Here is a 19,415-nt window from a genome sequence, read left to right as displayed (position 1 = left end):
CTTCCCTAAGGAAATATACCTGATTTCTTCAGAATGCCTCAGTCTTGACTTATTTAAAAACTCCATGTGTATAAGAAGAGCCTCGAGTTAAGGCTATAGACAGAATTTTTAGCTCTGAACTTTGTATTCCGAGGCAACAAATTTCTAAAATTCTTAAACCCAATTTGATTTAAATGTTTGCATTACTTTAAAAGTATTGTACAATTAAGCCATTGTATAAAAAAATTCTGAATAGTTTTTGAACCCATTCTTACTTAATAAAATACCTCCTTAGTTACCACATAATCTCACATTTTTAAATGCTTAGGCTTAGTCAAGCTTCTAAATTGAAAAAATTGCTTGCATGAATATTTTTCCATTACAACTCCCCAAAGACTTTCTGACAATTGTTGAGGTTTGAGCATGCTTTTCAAAATAAAATATTTGTTATTACTTTTCTCTAAGTCTTGGGGGTATGGTTTAATATGAAAATTAAGTTCTAAAAGCAAACTTACCGGTCTCAATCATTAATTTTTCACTAGGTATTGACTTTAGAACTTCCAAATTAGCCTCAGTTTTCAGTGAGCTTTAAAAAGAAAAGTTACTCATATATAAAAGTGTATTTAATGAATAACAACTTTTTCATACTATAAACTTGTCTAAAACAGATTACAAAACTAACCCAAAATCCTGAAGGACTTTGGTTGGCTACAATGGAAGTATACTTTAGAAAAGTGTTTGCACATCCTGTCCTTATAGAATCTAGATTAAGATCTGTTCCAAGCAGATCTGACTTCAGGGGATGAAACTGTGTGTGTGTGTGTGTGTGTGGGCGGGGGGGGGGGGATGAAATTTTTTATGTTTATCAGTTGGTCATACAGTAACTTTCTGTAACAGTCTATGTTCATCTTTTAAAGATTTTGAACTGCACCCCTCATTCCTCACCCTCCCAAATCTGGAAACTTGTACGATCTTCCATTGCTCTAGACATTCTGAAACTTGATAATGTGTTTGGGCATGAAACTGTTTCATCCTTTTAGGCAGTTGGAACCTTCTGATTGAGATTTCCCCCCATGCCTAACTCAGGGAAAACATTATGGAAAAACAGGATGTTTCCTCTTTCATTTTCTCTCTTCCCTCTAGGACTTCTATTAGTCAAGTTTAGGACTCCTGAATTGGTCTCCTAGGCCCTGCTTCTTTCATACCTCTTTTTCTGGGGGATTAATTTTCATTTTCTGACTCTGAGACAGACTGGATTATTGGTCCCAGTTCTCTCTCCTTTGACAGAATTATATATCTGCACCTTTGCCATGATTTCTTAGTAGGAAGAAGGAACCTGAATCTGGCCATGGCCTCAAGACTTGCTTTGACTAACGGGATGATACGGCCAGAGGCTTGGAATGCACTTTTGTGATTTACAGTGGCACTCAGGATCTTCTGAGATAAGCAAGCACTAAGTAGCTGTTACCCGGGTGCCTAGGCGTCCGGAATGAAAACACAGGGTGAAGATCTGAACCCAACATGTATCCTGTGGCAGAGAGCTCACATTACCAATTAAACCCCACCTGACTCAGACCCATGTGTTAAAGTTTAATGTAATATGCCAATGAGTTTTGGGATGGTTTGCTATATAATGTGATGATGACTAATACTTTATGTTGCACTTTTTATTTCAAGACCTGTTATAACTATTTATGGAGTTTCAAATAGATACATAACTAGAATATATAGAACTCTCTGCCTGTATTTATTATCTAACCCCATCAATTATCAACTCCTGATTAATCTTGTGCATCCACTTATCCCTACTGTCTCCCAATAAGTAAAGTCCAAATGTAGTATAGATTCAACATTTTAACACATCTCTAAGCATAAGGACTTTTTAAAAAACAATACTATTATGTTAAGAAAAATCCAACTCTCTATCATATCTATATCATATCTAGTATTCAAATTGTCATACCTACTCCTTTTGTTTGACCTAGGGTTCACATGAGGGACAAATATTACAGTTGGTCATCAGTGTTCTAAATTTCTTAACCTATTAAGTTCTGCATCTCTTTTTTCCCCCTGTAAAATATGTTGAAAAAATCCAGTTGTTTGCCCTGATAATCTCCCCGTCTTGATTTCATCTGTGCATTGTCTTTTAACAGGGTCCTGTGTCCTCTGCATTTCTTCAAGGAGCTCTAAAGTGCAATCCAGAATCTTGATCGGATTCAAGTTGAATTTTATTTTTTGGCAAGATTTTCATATGTATGATCTTCTCTCCAGAAGCACATAATATCTAGTTGTCCTTTAAGTCAGATGTGGATGCCCACTGCCTAGACTGATTAGTTCATAAGGAGTTGGCAAAATGATGATACTATAATTTCCATCAGCCTGTCATTAATTAGCTAGAATACCTGTATAAAGCGAAAGTTCCTGACTACTAGGTACTCAGTGGTAGAGGTAAATAAAAAAGTCTTTTAAGTGTGTTGATTCCCTAGCTTCCTCCAGTGGTGCTATTATTTTTAACACATTAATTTTTAATCTTTTTTAAAAATTAAAAATGTTTTAAAGTTTTTCTTAATCTTTAAGAAGATCTTCTGTATTTTTCCTGTAGCATTCTGTTCATATTTTATGGATGCAACATCTCAAATCTTTATAGGATCTCTTTTAAAGTGCTTTTCCCTAGTTTCCTCTAATGTTCATTTTTCTGTTTATCTAGGTCTCTTTCTTTCTGCTGGTTCACCTCATTTATCTGATGGTTCCCTGGTTATGTTTAAGGAAGCCTGGGTTGCCCATGTTGGGTTTCCTCTGCTCTTGTGTAAATAGGACTACTTTACTGCCAGCTCTCTGAATGGAGATTCTTCCTGGAAGCTCCTTGTGGGACAGGCCAGAACTGGGTATGCTGACCCACAATTTCATTTAAGGGTGCTGCTGCTGCTTCTGCTGTGTCTGACTCTTTGCAACACGATGGACTATAGCCTGCCAGGCTCTTCTGTCCATGGGATTTTTCTGGCAAGAATACTAGAGTGGGTTGCCACTCCCTTCTCAAGGGCATCTTCCTGACCCAGGGATCAAACCCTTGTCTTCTGCTTAGCAGCAGGATTCTTTACTACTGAGCCACCTGTAATGTACTATAAAATTAATTAAATCACTGGTTAAAATATGAAAGAAGCATCTAGGACATTTACTTAGGTCTTAATTCTAGAGCAAATAATTTCATGTTTCTATTCTCAAAAATGGAATTTAGTAAAATAAAAATAATGAACTAAAACACTGAAGAGGGGAAGGAAGTCTTACTATTTTGCAATTTATTTACTGAGCTACACTGATATCCTGAGAAAAGACACTGGTAAAAACTCGCCAAATTAAAAAACTCATTTGGAAGAAATTGAGCCCAGGGACCCAGCATGCTAGTGGACTGCATTGGGTGCCTGAAGTTTAAGTGTGTATAAAAGCAGGAAGGTCACCAAGTGAGGAAGAGCATAAAGTTCTCACACTGAGTGACTTTACACCTGTATCCTAACTTCTCTGTGCCTCTGTTTCTTGGCCTACAGAGACGGAAGACGACTGTCATAGCGTGACCTTTCCCTCACAGATGGATATCATTCATGTATATGCAATGCTGGGAACACATACATGTTTTAAAGGGATAAAATGATCTGAAAATAAACTGCATTGCTAGAGAAAGCTAGCTGCTGACCTCAGCAGAAAATTGTTTTCCATCACTGGAACACAGGATGGCAGTTTATAATTTTCGAGCTTTAATTTGGAATAGTAACATACTATTTAGTTTCTTACATTTATTACTAAAATGCACAGACCAAGATCAATGCAACACAAATTTTAATAAAACAAATTTAAATCTTTATCAGCATTTCACTATAACACAATTTAAGGAATCTGTTTAATATAAAAGTTAAAAAAAAAAAAGCACTTAAGGACCTACCAACCATTGAACCCTATATAGAGACCCAAGTCCATCAAAGCAGCTGCTGCTTCCTTGGTACCATCAAATGAATGCACCTAAGGACATGAAGGCACAATTTTATTATAATACTTTTTCTTTAAAATTCTTAATAACCTTAATAAGCCTTTCTAAATAAAAATATAAATGCAATACGGATATTTGGAACATGGGATTTCAAAGGTGGCCACTACAGTTTTTATTTTCAAATCAAATTGCACAATTATAACCTGTTGTCTCCAATGTGATGAGGAAAGGAGGAGATGGTTGCCTAGAATTTCTGTCTGTGGCTGTGCTGAGGTCTCTGTACCTCTAGGAAGGGGACTGGAGGAGGGAGCCACATTCTAGGCAAGGCATAAGTTAAAGCGACATGTACACAACTATTTAAAATTTTAGATGTTCATTTTTCTGTTAGAGGATACTTTTCTCCCTAAGAGAGAATTAAGAGACAAACTTTAAGATCTATAGAGATTGTAAGAACATCATTAAATTGTAAATTGTTACATAGTCTATATCAGCTCAAGCAAAATGGATTAAGATGGTCTTTTTCTCCTTCAAAGATAAAGGTTAAAGCAAAAATTTTCACACTTTTTGATATATTTGTTATTTATGTAATCAAAACAATACGTGAAATGACTTCTTTAAACACTAAACAAGTGATGTCATGTTAATACAGAATCTAGAGTCTGAACACACTTGTGGATAATGTGTTTCTCAAAAATAAAGAAAACTTAACACAGCTGTTCAAAAGGGTTGGTTCTACCTCTCAGCATTTTCAGCTGAATAGAAAGAAACAGAGCCTCTGATAGCACCAGATAATTTGAAATACAACCCTCATAAACCACTGTAGATTAGTTCTTTATTTGGCAATTTTTAAAATAAATGTCAAACAGGTTGGATTTGTTGTTGCTGTTAATTTTTTTAAACTACATCTGACCCTTTAACAACACAGGCCTGAACTGAGAAGGTCCAATTACATCTGGTTTTTTTCAGCAGTAAATTCTACAGTACTACATGATCCTTTGTTGGTTTAATCTGCAGAGGCAGAACCATGAGGGCCATGCGCATACACAGGGCTGACTAAGTTATACACGGATATCCGATGCACCAGGGTCAGTGCCCCTAACCACCACCACCACACTGTTCAAAGGTCAACTGTATTATTGTTGCTGTTTAGTCACTAAATTGTGTCTCACTCTTTTATGACCTCACGGACTGCAGTCCACCAGGTTCCTCTGTCCATGGGATTTCCCAGGAAAGAATACCAGAGTGGTTTGCCATTTCCTTCTCCAGGGGATCTTCCTGACCCAGGATCAAACCCTTGTCTCCTTCATTGCAGGCAGATTCTTTACCACTGTGCCACCCGAGTATCCAACTATATTATAAAATCATCCAAATAAATTATATTTACAAGTAAAGAAAATGGTCTGAGAGGTAGAGCCTGAAGGTTCTAAGTGCCATTAATAATCTTAAGGGCATTAATGAAAGCCTCCCTCAATTCCCAAGGACAGCTTCTAAAGGACAAATTATAGCATCAGTAAAGTACAGATGATGATGGCATCTGTATAAAGTACAGGAGATGTCAAGAGTGAACATTGACATTTTAGCAATCAGTGAACTAATGACCCATTATATCTTCTACTGTGGGCAAGAATCCCTTAGAGGAAATGGAGTAGCCCTCAGAGTTAACAGAAGAGTCCGAAATGCTGCACTTGGGTGTGTTCTCAAAAATGAAAGAATGATCTCTGTTTGTTTCCAAGGCAAACCATTCAATACCACAGTAATCCAAGTCTATGCCCCAACCACTAATGCTGAAGAAGCTGAAGTTGAATGGTTCCATGAAGACCTACAAGACCTTTTAGAACTAACACCAAAAAAAGATGTCCTTTTCATTATAGGGGACTGGAATGAAAAAGTAGGAACTGAAGAGATACCTGGAGTTACAGCTTAAGTTTGGCCTTGGAGTACAGAATGAAGCAGGGCAAAGGCTAATAGAGTTTTGCCAAGAGAACACACTGGTCATAGCAAACACCCTTTTCCAACAACACAAGAGAAGACTCTACACATGGACATCACCAGATGGTCAATACTGAAATCAGACTGATTGTGTTCTTTGCAGCCAAAGATGGAGAAAGCTCTATACGGTCAGCAAAAACAAGACTGGGAGCTGACTGTGGCTCAGATTATGAACTCCTTATTGAAAAATTCAGACTGAAATTGAAGAAAGTAGGGAAGACCACTAGACCATTCAGGTATGACCTAAATCAAATCCTTTACACTTATACAGTGGAAGTCAAATAGATTCAAGGGATTCAATCTGATAAGAGTGCCTGAAGAACTATGGACGGAGGTTTGTGACACTACAGGAGACACTGATCAAGACCATCCCCAAGAAAAAGAAATGCAAAAAGGCAAAATGGAAGTCTTACAAATAGCTGAGGAGGCCTTACAAATAGCTAAGACGAGAAGGCAAAAGGCAAGAAAAGGAAAGATATACCGATCTGAATGCAGAGTTCCAAGTAATAGGAAGGAGAGACCATAAAGCCTTCCTACATGATCAGTGCAAAGAAATAGAGGAAAACAATAGAATGGCAAAGACTAGAGATCTCTTCAAGAAAATCAGAGACACCAAGGAAACATTTTATGCAAAAATGGGCACAATAAAGGACAAAAAACAGTATGGACCTAACAGAAGCAGAAGATATTAAGAAGAGGTGGCAAGAATACACAGAAGAACTATATAGAAAAGATCTTAATGACCCAGATAACCACAATGGTGTGATCACTCACCTAGAGCCAGACATCCTGGAGTCCAAAGTCAAGTGGGCCTTAGGAAGCATCACTATGAACAGAGCTAGTGGAGGTGACTGAATTGCAGCTGAGGAATTTCAAATCCTAAAATAATGATGCTGTGAAAGTGCTGCACTCAATACGCCAGCAAATTTGGAAAAAGCAGTGGCCACAGGACTGGAAATGGTCAGTTTTCATTCCAATCCTGAAGAAAGGCAATGCCAAAGAATGTTCAAACTACCTCATGATTGCATTCATCTCACATACTAGCAAAGTAATGCTCAAAATTCTCCAAGCTGGGCTTCAGCAGGACATGAACCAAGAATTTCCAGGTGTTCAAGCTGGATTGAGAAAAGGCAAGGGAAGCAGAGATCAAATTGCCAGTATCTGCTGAATCACAGAAAAAGCAAGAGTTCCAGAAAACATCTGCTTTATCCACTACGCCAAAGCCTTTGACTTTGTAGATCATGACAGACTGGAAAATTCTTAAAGACATGGGAATACCAGACCACCTTACCTGCCTCCTGAGAAATCTGTATGCAGGTCAAGAAGCAACAGTTAAAACTGTACACAGAACAACAGACTGTTCCAAATTGGGAAAGGAGTACATCAAGGCTGTATATTGTCATCCTGCTTATTTAACATATATGCAGAGTACATCATACAAAATGCCAGGCTGGATGTAGCACAACTGGAATCAAGATTGCCGGGAGAAATATCAATAATCTCAGACATGCAGATGACACCACCCTTATGGCAGAAAGTGAAGAACTAAAGAGACTCTTGGTGAAAGTGAAAGCAGAGAGTGAAAAAGCTGGTTTAAAACTCAACATTCAAAAAACTAAGATGACAGCATCCAGTCCCATCACTTCATGGCAAATAGATGGGGAAACAATGGAAAAAATGACAGACTTTATTTTCTGGGGCTCCAAAATCACTGCAGATGGTGACTGCAGCCATGAAATTAAAAGACGCTTGCTCCTTGGAAGAAAAGCTATGAGAAACCTAGACAGCATATTCAAAAACAGAGACATTACTTGGTCGACAAAGGTCTACCTAGTCAAAGCTATCGTTTTTTCAATAGTCATGTATGGATGTGAAAGTTGGATCATAAAGAAAACTGAGCACTGAACTGTGGTGTTGGAGAAGACTCTTGAGAGTCCCTTGGACTGCAAGGAGATCAAACCAGTCAATTTTAAAGGAAATCAGTCCTGAATATCCATTGGGAGGACTGATGTTGAAATTGAAACTCCAATACTTTGGCCACCTGATGCAAAGAACTGATTCACTGGAAAAGACCCCGATGCTGGGAAAGATTGAAGGCACGAGGAGAAGGGGACAACAGAGGATGAGATGGCTGGATGGCATCACCAACTCAATGGACATGAATCTGAACAAGCCCTGGGAGTTGGTGATGGACAAGGAAGCCTGGCGTGCTGCAGTCCATGGGGTCACAAAGAGGTGGACACGACTGAGCGACTGAACTGACTGAAAGGACAGATGAAAGTGTGCAGGATGGAAACAGCAGAGCAGTGCAGGAAATGTGCATATCACTAGTAGTATGAACTAGGAAGCAGAGGCTAAAACCTTGAGAAAATATACACAAAACTATCAAAGCAATGCAGTGTGGGCATACAGTATGCGCTCCTTGCCAGCTCCACCACCTTTTCTGGCACAGTATAACTATGGGATTTCATACACCTGGGCAACAGCTTTGCTAGAGATCAGTGAGTCTCCCCTAAAATTACACGTGAAAATTGTAGACATGAGCATTTTTCTGAGGCAATTTTCAAAGGAGTCTGTGATTCAAAAAAAAAAAAAAATGCTATGGCTATCTGAGCTAAGTGTTAGATAATATTTATGGAACTGAATGACCACAGCTCACAGAAGCAAACTACATAAATGAGAATATGTCTCTAATCAGAGTGACAACAAATACAGTTACAAGAAATTAATGCAAAGCTGAAAACAGTGCTGAAATATTTTAAAATATTAAATTTATATTTTGCTCAAAATTTAAATGGAAAAACACTGAGGAATGGCTGAGGGAAGAAGCAGAGAAAAAGATCATGCAGACAATTACAAAGTGTAGAACTAAATTCATGGGATTTTCTTGTGAACAGAATTCTGTACTCATTCTTGTACTCTGAACAAAGTAAATGCAACTAAAAAAGTGTGGTTTATATTTATACCTTATCTGGTCCATAGATTCAACAGTAAATTTATATGCCCTCAATTTAAGAGAGAGCAGAACCTTAGTAACTTTATTGCTGACATTTAAATTACTTTGTAGTGGCCAACCTTAATAACCAAGGTGCTTTTGTGCATCATTAAAAGTAATTTCTATACTTACCACTCCACCTACACACCGATCTCTATTTCTTCTCATTATGTCTGTGAATTTAAAACAGAAATACCTTTTAGCAAATAGTTTGATTTCTGCAAATTCTTATATGATATTAGCTTTAGCTCACCCAAAAATTCAGCATGTGAGTTCCGACAATGAAGAAACATGGGTAATTTCGTTTGTTCTGACAGTTCAAACTGTTTTTCAAAATACCTGCATGATGCAAAAAAAAAATTTTTTTCCTCATTAAGAATTTTATTTTAGCATGAGAAAGATAATTGCCAAATGATTTTTAAGTTAAAGGACTTTTATTCTCTAGAAATTATAGAACAGAAATAGTGAATTCAGGCATTTAAAATACATGAGACCTAGCCAAAGGCTTTTATAAAGACTCCCTAAAGCGATACTTGATTTTCTGGGATTACAAAATTATTTTCAGAAATGTCTGTTAGTTTTTCCATTATAACTGCCAGGTAATTAGGTAGTTCTTTACCATCTCATTGCTGGAAGTAAAGAGCTATATAAGGTTTAAGTTTACAGTGATGGGGACTGTTTTCCCCCAAATAATTACTTTTAACTAGCTTTCTGACTAAATCCCAACAAATGAAGTGGACACCCCCCTAATACCCATGGATCCCTTCCCCCAAAGCAGGTGCTGGTGGCAGAAGAGATGCGGCCAGCTCCTTGTCCCCAAAGCTGGCTGGCCACCTCCAGTGGGAATCAACTCATCCCAGGGAGCAGCCAGGTGTTACACTCAGTGGTTTTCACGTGCTGTTATACAAGAAGTTACTGCCACTGAGCAAAAAGGAGGAGTCCCTGAAAAACAACGCAGAGGATTTATCAAACGAATGAGCACAAAAACTGCAATACTCTTTCAGAAAAATGAAAACTACATGATAAAGTGGCAGTCCTGAACATTTTAAAGGACTTTAGAAAAAGGTTTTTCAAGCGCCTCATACCATTATCTCATCTAATCCTCAAAGTAACCCTAGAATAGGAAAGAGCTGATGTCAGAGCGGGTATATGACCTTGTCTAAGATCACAACACACAAGAGGCTTTCATATAATGACAATATCACAGGACATGACAGGTGGAAGTTCATGTCTCCTTTCATTTCAGTGGTGGTCCCTCTCGATTTCATTAATGGTCATGCAATTTAAGCTCAACCAGGAGTTGCAGACAAGGGTTTAGCTTTTATTAAGGTGTTTGGAAGAACAACTTTTCTATTTAACTTAAATTTCCTTTGCTGTGTTTTCCTATATCCCATCTCCTGGAAATGCTAGACAACTATTTTCCTAGAGCACCTCCTTTGTAAAACTCTTGACAGTCTTCAATTTTAAAATCAGAAATAGAAATGTACTTCTCAAAGAAACAGTCATCCTGAAGTTGGTGGTCTATGTATTATCCATCATTTTTTTGTTTTTTGTTTCAGATTCTGCTGGACTAGAATAAGTAAAAATACTTTCAGTTAATTATCATGGTGCTGAAACTTCACAGTGTAGGAAATATAAACAAACACTTGGAAGAAAAAAATATTTTAATAATTACTACTAGTCATTACTTCAACCTCTAAAGTAATTCAAATGTCAGCAGTGAAGTGTTCTCTAGTCATTATGTAAACTTCACTCTGTATCTGGCTTCTGGCTACACACAGCCACACAACCAAGACACAGATTTACAGAATCTAATGATCAGCTTGGAAATAAGCCTTCCTATCACAGAGGAGGCAAAAGCACAATTTATGAAAATAACAGATGCCCAATATGCTTACAGGGATTTTATATACTTTGAGGAAAGAAAGGTTGATGTGCTCAAGCTAATAACTAGGTATTATATAAGAAAACTAAGAGGTAAAACATCATTCCTAATAATACAAATTGAGGATAATTGGTACTTAACATCCTATGACTATTGGCTTTAAAGGAAAAACAACCCACAGTGGTAATGGAATAACAGAAGCTAAAGGGCAGGAAGTGGCACCTATTAAGAGACTTCTCAGCTTCTTTTATTTAGGGTTTTTAAAAATTCAGAAATGGGAATTAATCTTTACTTCAGTTAGATTTGCTCTTTTTAGCAAAGTTTTAATTTGCTTCTGGTTGTAGTACTGCTTCTTTGATTTCAGGGTCAACAAAAGCTAAGGACAAGAGCTTGAAAAGTTCAACTTCAGAGTACCAGTAATTATTACAGACATATCTTGTTTTATTGAGCTGCTCAGATACTGTTTTTTGGTTTTTGTTTTTTTTTTTTACAAATTGAAGGTTTGTGGCAACTCCACATGAAACAGGTCTATTGGTGCCATTTTTCCAATAGCATTTGCTCACTTTGTGTCTCTGTGTCACATTTTGATAATTCCTGTAATATTTCAAGCTTTTTCATGATCATATTTGTACTGTATTGTATTACCGTATTTTCATGATTGGATCTGTGACCAGTGATCTTTGATCTCACTATAATTGTAGTTTTAGGGTGCCACAAACCTTGCCCATACCAGACAGCAAAACTGATCAACAGTGTGTGTGTCCCCTCGGCTCTCTTCTTCTCCTTGAGCCTCTCTATTCCCTGAGACACAACAACATTGAAATTAGGCCAACTAATAATCCTACAACGAATGGCCTCTGAGTGTTCAAATAAAAGGAAGCATTTCGGGTCTCACACTTTAAATCAAAAGCTAGAAATATTTAAGATTAGCAAGGGAGGCACTTTTAAAGCCAAGACAGACCAAAAGCTAGGCCTCTTGAGTCAGTTAGCCAAGTTGTAAACGCCAAGTTAAAGTTCCTAAAGGAAACAAAAGTGCTATTCCCCTGAATATACAAATGATAAGAAAGCAACACAGCCTTACTGCTGACATGGAGAAAGTTTTAGTGGTCTAGATATTAGAGCAAACCAGCCATAACATTCCCTTAAGCTAAACGCCTGATCCAGAGCAAGATCCTGATTAACTTCAGTTCTATGCAGGCTGAGAGAGGTGAGGAAGCTGCAGTAGGAAAGTCTGAGGCCAGCAGAGGGTGCTTTGTGAGGTTTAAGAAAACCTCTATGTTATCTCTATAACATAAAAGTACAAGATGAAGTTTGGGGTGGCTGCAGCAATTCTTAAGACAAGCACGAAGTCTGGTTTAAAGGTGGTTTAAGAGGGAGGGGACATATGTATATCTATGGCTGATTCATGTTGATGCATGGCAGAAACCATCACAATATTGTGAAGGAATTATCCTCCAATTAAAAATTTTTTTTTAAAAAGTGCAAGGTGAAATAGCAAGTGCTCATGTAGAAGCTGCAGCAAGGTATCCAGAGATCTAGTGAAGATAATTAATGAAGGTCACTATACTCAACAACAGATTTTCAATGCAGATGAAACAGCTTTATGTTGAAAAAAAAGATACCATCAAGGACTTTCATAGCTAGAGAGGAGAAGTCAATGCCTGGCTTCAAAGGATACACTCACACTCTTGTCAGAGGCTAATGCAACTAGTGACTTTTAAGTTGAAGCCAATATTCACTTACCAACGTGAAAATCCTAGGACCCTTAAGAATTATGCTAGGACTTCCCTGGTGGTCCAGTGGTTAAGACTCTCTGATTCCACTGCAGGGTGCATGGGTTTGATCTCTGGTCAGGGTAGTTCCTCATGCCACATGATGCGGCCAAAACAGTGCGGGGGTAAGGGGTGGGAAGGGAAAGGAGAAAAAAAGAACTATGCTAAAAATCTACTCTGCCTATTCTCTACAAAGGGAATAACAAAAGCCTGCTGCTGCTACTGCTACTGCTAAGTCGCTTCAGTCGTGTCCGACTCTGCGACCCCATAGATGGCAGCCCAGCAGGCTCCTCTGTCCCTGGGATTCTCCAGGCAAGAATACTGGAGTGGCTTGCCATTTCCTTCTCCAATGCATGAAAGTGAAAAGTGAAAGTGAAGTCACTCAGTCCTGCCCGACTCTTCTCGACCCCATGGACTGCAGCCTACCAGGCTCCTCCGCCCATGGGATTTTCCAGGCAAGAACACTGGAGTGGGGTGCCATTGCCTTCTCCGAACAAAAGCCTAGATGAGAGCATGTGTTTACAACATGGTTTACTGAATATTTTAAGTGCACTGCTGAAGACAATGCTCAGAAAAAGAGATCCCTTTCAAAATACTACAGTTCACTGACAATGCATCCGCTCACCCCAGAGCACTGATGGGGATGTACAATGAGATTCATGTTGTTTTCATGCCTGCTAACACAACATCCATTCTGCAGCCCATGGATCAAGGAGTAATTTTTACTTTCTAGTCTTATTATTTAAGAAAAACATTTTGTAAAGTTATAGCTGCCATAGATAATAATTCCTCTGATGGATCTGGCCAAAATAAACTGAAAACCTAGAAAGGATTCACCATTCTAGATGCCATTAAGAACACTCATGATTTGTGGGAAAAGGTAAAAATCTCAACATTAACAGGAGTTTGGAAAAAGTTGATTTCAACCCTCATAGATGACCCTGAGGGGTTTAAAACTTGAGTGGAGGAAGTAATTACAAATGTGATGAAAATAGCAAGAGAACCAGAATTAGAAGCAGGGCCTAAAGATGTGACTGAACTGCATCATCTTATGATAAAACTTTAATGGATGAGAAGTTGCTTCATATGGATGAGCAAAGAAAGTTGTTTCTTGAGATGAAATCTATTCCCGGTGAAGATGCTGTGAAGACTGCTGAAATGACATGACATAAACTGAGTTTGATAAAGCGGTGGCAGGGTTTCAGAGGCCTGACTCCTATTTTGAAAGAGGTTCTACTGTGGGTAAAATGCTCCCACACGACACTGCATGCTACAGAGAAACAGTTCGTGACAGAAGAGTCAACGCAGCAAACGTCATCGTTGTCTTATTTTAAGAAATTGCTGCAGCCACCACCCTGGTCAGTCAACAACCATCAACGCTGAGGCAAGACCTCTACCAGCAAAAAGCCACCAAAAAGACTGGCTGAAGTCTCAGATGATGGTTAGCAGTGAAATGCTTAGCTTCATTTTTCAGCAATGAAGCATTTTTTAAGTCTGTATATTGTTTTCTAAGACATAATCCTATCACGTACTTGACAGACTACGACACAGTGTAAACCTAACTTTTATATGCACTGGGAAACTAAAACATGCCCGTGACTTGCTCTGTTGTGATGGTCTGGAACTGAACCCCTGATATCTCCGAGGAATGCCTGCAATTTGGCTTGATGTAAATCCAAAACCTAAGCATTCCAGCAGGACACCTTAATCCAGTGTTAATCCTGCCTCAGCCAAATGGGAGAGTGAGACAGACACTCCATGCCATCAGCCCTTATGTTCCTTAAAGCCCCAAATGATTATTTTGAAATTCTGTCTGATGTCTGATTAAATATGACTGCACAGTATCAACATTCTAAAATCCCAAGAAAAATGCCCAAAGCAAATTCCTCCCACTCAAATGAACGTAACTCTTAACCTGCAACAAAAAAGGAGTGCAGCACCAGGCAAAGCAACCAAAAATGCAGGGTATGCTTAAAGGCTAATCTTTCCATATCTAAGTCAGGCCTTTTCCTATCTACTTGCTTTTCAAAAGCCCCAAACAAAAACTATAGCCAGTGTCTTCTTTTAGAATGGCAGTATTTCTAACACTTATTCAGTACTGACTCTCTGTCGGGCACAGCACAAGGGACTTTACACACCCAGTGTTAAGAAAGGTAGGCACAGTATCCCCGTTTTGAAGACGAGCAAATTGAAATCTACGAAGGAAAACACCAAAAGGCAGGTATGATTCAAACATAAAGATCTGCTGACTCAAAAGGTCTTATTTTTAATACGACGTTATCTATTGCCTTTTTTTGTTTGTTTTTTCAGGTATTTTGTCTAGCATAGTAGCAGGTTTGTTTGTTTGTTTTTTGTTTTTTTTTTGGTCTTGCCTCCTCCTTAATCCATTATACTAATTTATTTTCTATTTGTCTCTTCTCATACATCATTTTCTTGACTATACATTTTTACTTTAAAAAGCAAAACAATGACAAATTGCACTCTAGTAATTGTGTCAGGTGGACAACTGGCGTATGTAAGCACAGACCAAAGTCTAAATTCTTCCAACAGACTCAACAGTAAAAGCTGAATTATAAACTTTTTATCCATGATGCTCTATAGGCATCAGAAAGATGCCTCCCTCATTATTAAAAATTCTGTGCACATTTACATCATGCTCAGAGTACTGTGCTAGGTGGCATAGGAACTAGAACATGAGGAAGACTTGGTCTGTGCCTTTGAAGAACTCAGACGCTAATGCGTTGTGGGAGTGGAAGGGGTTAACACAAACCCACTTATTACAGTGTGAGAAATGCTGTAACAAGGACAGAGTGCTATATGGCAGAGAATAGGGGTGATGCCGTCGGTACACCTTATGGGAAAGGAGGAAGCAAAGGTAGATAACATAGCTATCTATGACAACAATCCAAATACAATCACTACTGGTGAGTTTTTTTTTTAACTGTAATTTGATGTTTTATAAGAAAATGAAATCTCAAACTGAACTGCCCATCTATTTAAAATTTCTACGGTACTTTAGTTTGTCCTTAGCTTTACCTGCTCTGGAAGAGGCCTCGGTCACATCCTGTCACCTCAGCAAAGCCATCTGACTGCCCCAGAAAGTGAGTCCTTCCCTCTGCTGTTCACATACTTTCTGATAGCTTTTCCAACCAATTTAATTATTTATGTCCTCTATTGTCTGTAGAGGCATAAGAACCAACTCTTTTTTTAAAATTGTATTTATTTTAATTGGAGGATAATTTACAATATTGTGATGGCTTTTGCCATATTCTTCTTTGTATCAGACCGAGGAGACACTTGATAATCATTTACTTAACCAACGGAATTTCACTCTCTCTTACAGGACAGCACCTGGACAATTGGCATGTGTGCTGAAGCATAAACTATACGTTGTTGTTTAGTTGCTAAGTCCTGTCTGACTCTTTCTGACCCCATGGACTGTAGCCTGTCAGGCTCCTCTGTCCGTGGGATTTCCCAGACAAGAATACCAGAGAGGGTTGCCATTTCCTTCTGCAGGGGATCTTCCCAACACAGGGCAGCTCTCGAACCTGAGTCTCCTGCACTGGCGGGCGGGTTCTTTACCACTGACCCACCACAGGCGCCCATGAACTATGCACTGCTATACATATTCTGTTTTTAAGTTCCAATCTCAAGATGATGGTAAAGTATCCGCAGAGCTGATACTATCAGTGTTTTCATGTAACACATGCAAAAATCAGGTTTAAAGCATTTCGGCTGCATATCAGAATCAGTTTATGTCATCTGGATAAAGTCAAGGGCAAGAAATCTTGGGGGACTCTGCCACTGCCCTTGATGATCACACCACATGATCTGTTCACTTCCTGAGGCTCATCTCGACCAAAAACAGCCATGAAAGTGGAGGTATTATGACCTGCAGGCTTAACCTAAGAAACTATTACAGACAACTGCTCCTCTATTTAAGTGTGAATGTGTGAACTTCTAAGGTTAAGTGAACTGACCTACATGGTATTCAGGAGAGGTACAGAGATTTAGTAATCCTACCAGTAATCAGTCAGTGTCCCTGAAAAAACACAGCAAATAACAAGCTACCAACTAAACAGCTCTGAAAGGCTCTATTACCATGGAGCCTGAAAGGAAAGGTCCATAGAACATCACCCCATCGTGTCAGGTGGTTATGGTCCTTCAGGAACTCTGGACCCTGGAGTCCAGGGTGCGACAGACTCGCTGTCAGTCTGCTCCTCACTGCAGGCACTTCACGTGGGCCAGACACACTGGGGCTGTCGTGTGCAGGCAGGGGAGCGCAAGAGGAAGCACACTTCTGGCAGGCATAATTTACAAAGCCCCTTCAGGCCACCAAGCACTGGCTTAATCCAAGATCATATGACAAAAATGGCTATTAAATATTATGAGCAAGCTAGACAGTATCTGAAGAGAGAATCTGATCCAGACTCCTCTGTCTTGTTTGAGAACCTAAGCAGGATGAAGGGCTGTTTATTCTTAAATGCTTGAGGAGCAGATATTACACCTTATTTATAGTTCTGTATGCTATGAGTTCCCAGCAGGTTCTGGCACATACCACCCCATAAATATTCACTGAATAGATGAATACCTAAATTAGCCTCCTCCAGAAGCTCATTCTGTTTTACCATCTGATAATACACTGTACCTGAAACTCAACAAAATGCTTAGGTCCTAAATTAAGCCCATGACACAATTTTTCTTTTCAGCCTTCAACACAACCCAACAGTCTGGCGACAGGAACTCCAACTAACAGCTATAGGCAATGGTATTATAGGAGGTCTCTGAAGCTTGTGAGCTTGGCGTTTTCTCAGAAGACACCACTCTCAACATGGCTCCTACAAAAGGATTTGCAACTTCCAATCACAATATCCAAAGCCCAATAAGAGTGAAATATGCTTTTGTAGCTTTGGTAATTGACCCTATACTCTTTTTTAAAAATATCTTTTAAGTCATATGCCCCACAACTGAATTTATTTCACTGGAATTGTTCATGTATGAATGCACTTATTATCAAACAAACAAAAATCAAAAGTCTAGCATGTAAAAATCATCCCTGTTTCTAATAAATTAGATGGTTAAACCAATAGGGAACCGCATTCTTCCACCCCTCACAAATTCCATACAAGCGTGCATGGAATCTGTTTCGCTTAACTTCTTATATACAAAAGGAAAAAAAAAAAACTCTGAAGCTTAACCTAACTACATTCTGAACTGATAAAAACTGTTTAAAAACCACCCTTAAGATTTTACAAAAATTTCTAAAGACAATAAATTTCCTTACTTGAGCTGAGTATCTTTGGAACAAAACTGTAGTCGGTCAAAATCTTTAAAAGATAAAAAAGAATCAAGAATTACTCATGACTTGTAAAGAACAAATCAGCTATTTTCCCAAACTGAGTCACGCGAACGGGATGAGTTGACACTGACCAAGTCCACATTCCCCTATGGCTACAACTTTCCCCTTGTTGCTTTCAGCAAGATTCAGCAACTCCATCAGGTAATGATCAGGGTCATTCTTTTCGAATTCATCACATCTTGTAGGATGACACCCAACGGTGCTGAAAAACATATCTAGCACAAAATAATGCTTAGGATTATTTTCAAAGTATTTTTTCCGTATTTATATTTAATATGAAAAAAGAATATCACATAATTTCAACTGGTCCATTTTTAACAATATCCATAAACTAGTCAAACTATCAGAAATGCACTAGATTAATCATAAGAATTTTTGGAATACTAATGCCAATTTTGGACATGAATATGAAAACTGCTTTAACATGCAGAGGAGTGGAAGAACCGAGAACTTTTAAAAGCCTATCTGTTTGGGGATAACGAGTAAGGAAGGTACTGTGGAAGTAATATTATGTATGGAAGGTAATATTCTTATACACATCAAAAGCCTCTGGGAAGATGTTTTTAGGACTTTAATCACTGAAGTGTCAGTGAATCCTAAAGTATGCATTTTCAAAAGATTTTAATAAATAACAGCTTTTAATGAATAAATCAGTATTTTGAAAAATAACATGGAATGCCTAATTCTTTAGTGTCAAGCACATGAAGTACGCTCCTGGCCCCTCCCCAGCAAAAACAAACAACAAAAAGGTTAAATAAATAAACGCCAGATAAAGGAGGATGTTTTATATAACTAGGGTTCTTGTAGGAATCAACTCCAAAACTTTATGTTCATATGCCTGTATTTAGCCTATAAAGTGAGCATATGAAGGGTTATATACTAAATTATTACTTGCATTCCTGGGGTCTTACACAGTGTCTCTGATCTGAATGATAAATATTTTAATAAATGATCTTTTGTAGCTTAAGTTAAAGAGCAAATAAAAAGCAACTCATATCTTAAACATATTACAGTATACACACAAAAATTCTGTATCGGGAATATCTGAGGTTAAATTCTATGCCTAGTGAACTTAATTCTCATTAACTGAAATCTTAAAATAATCCTTATTAAATACAAGAGGGCTCATCTGATATGACAATGGGCACTTTTAATCTTTTCATCTTAATCAGTCTATCTTCCTGCTGTGTCTACAGTCATGATCTGCTGTATCTGTACCTGAGGCAGTTCTCAGAAAGACTTCTTCAAAATAACTTAATTCACATTGTGGGAGGTAAAAGTAATATGAGGATACCATTTGTTTGTGCCAAATGCAGTGCATCTTTACTGTCTTGTAGATTTCCACCTGTAATCATAAACTGAAACAGAAAGGAATAAAATAAGTCCACTTTAACAGAGTGTCAACAAGTTTCCCAAACATGCTTTCCTGCTTTTTTTTCCCAAAACGCTTCTCTCTC

The 19,415-nt window shown here is 38.3% G+C and overlaps 1 protein-coding gene across 6 annotated transcripts in view; it reads right to left on the bottom strand.

Moving 5' to 3' along the window:
• TATDN1 (TatD DNase domain containing 1) overlaps positions 1-19,415 on the bottom strand; it is a 31,470-nt gene that overhangs the window by 3,419 nt on the left and 8,636 nt on the right. For 3 of the 6 annotated variants that reach the window (XM_019973419.2, XM_070802484.1, XM_070802487.1), the window contains 7 exons: positions 19,253-19,316; positions 18,030-18,173; positions 17,884-17,926; positions 9,196-9,281; positions 9,075-9,115; positions 3,914-3,990; positions 495-565 (listed from right to left, as the gene is read on the bottom strand). In XM_019973419.2, coding sequence (XP_019828978.2) covers positions 495-565; positions 3,914-3,990; positions 9,075-9,115; positions 9,196-9,281; positions 17,884-17,926; positions 18,030-18,173; positions 19,253-19,316 — 526 coding nt within the window. Of the gene's footprint in view, positions 1-494; positions 566-3,913; positions 3,991-9,074; positions 9,116-9,195; positions 9,282-17,883; positions 17,927-18,029; positions 18,174-19,176; positions 19,317-19,415 lie in introns of all 6 variants that reach the window. The other 3 variants (XM_019973418.2, XM_070802486.1, XM_070802485.1) reach the window with 2 other exon arrangements.

The sequence above is a fragment of the Bos indicus genome, chromosome 14 (genome assembly GCF_029378745.1).
Source record: "Bos indicus isolate NIAB-ARS_2022 breed Sahiwal x Tharparkar chromosome 14, NIAB-ARS_B.indTharparkar_mat_pri_1.0, whole genome shotgun sequence".
Lineage (NCBI taxonomy): Eukaryota > Metazoa > Chordata > Mammalia > Artiodactyla > Bovidae > Bos > Bos indicus.
The sequence above is the reverse complement of the archived record's forward strand: the minus strand, read 5'-3'. Positions and strand labels throughout refer to the sequence as shown.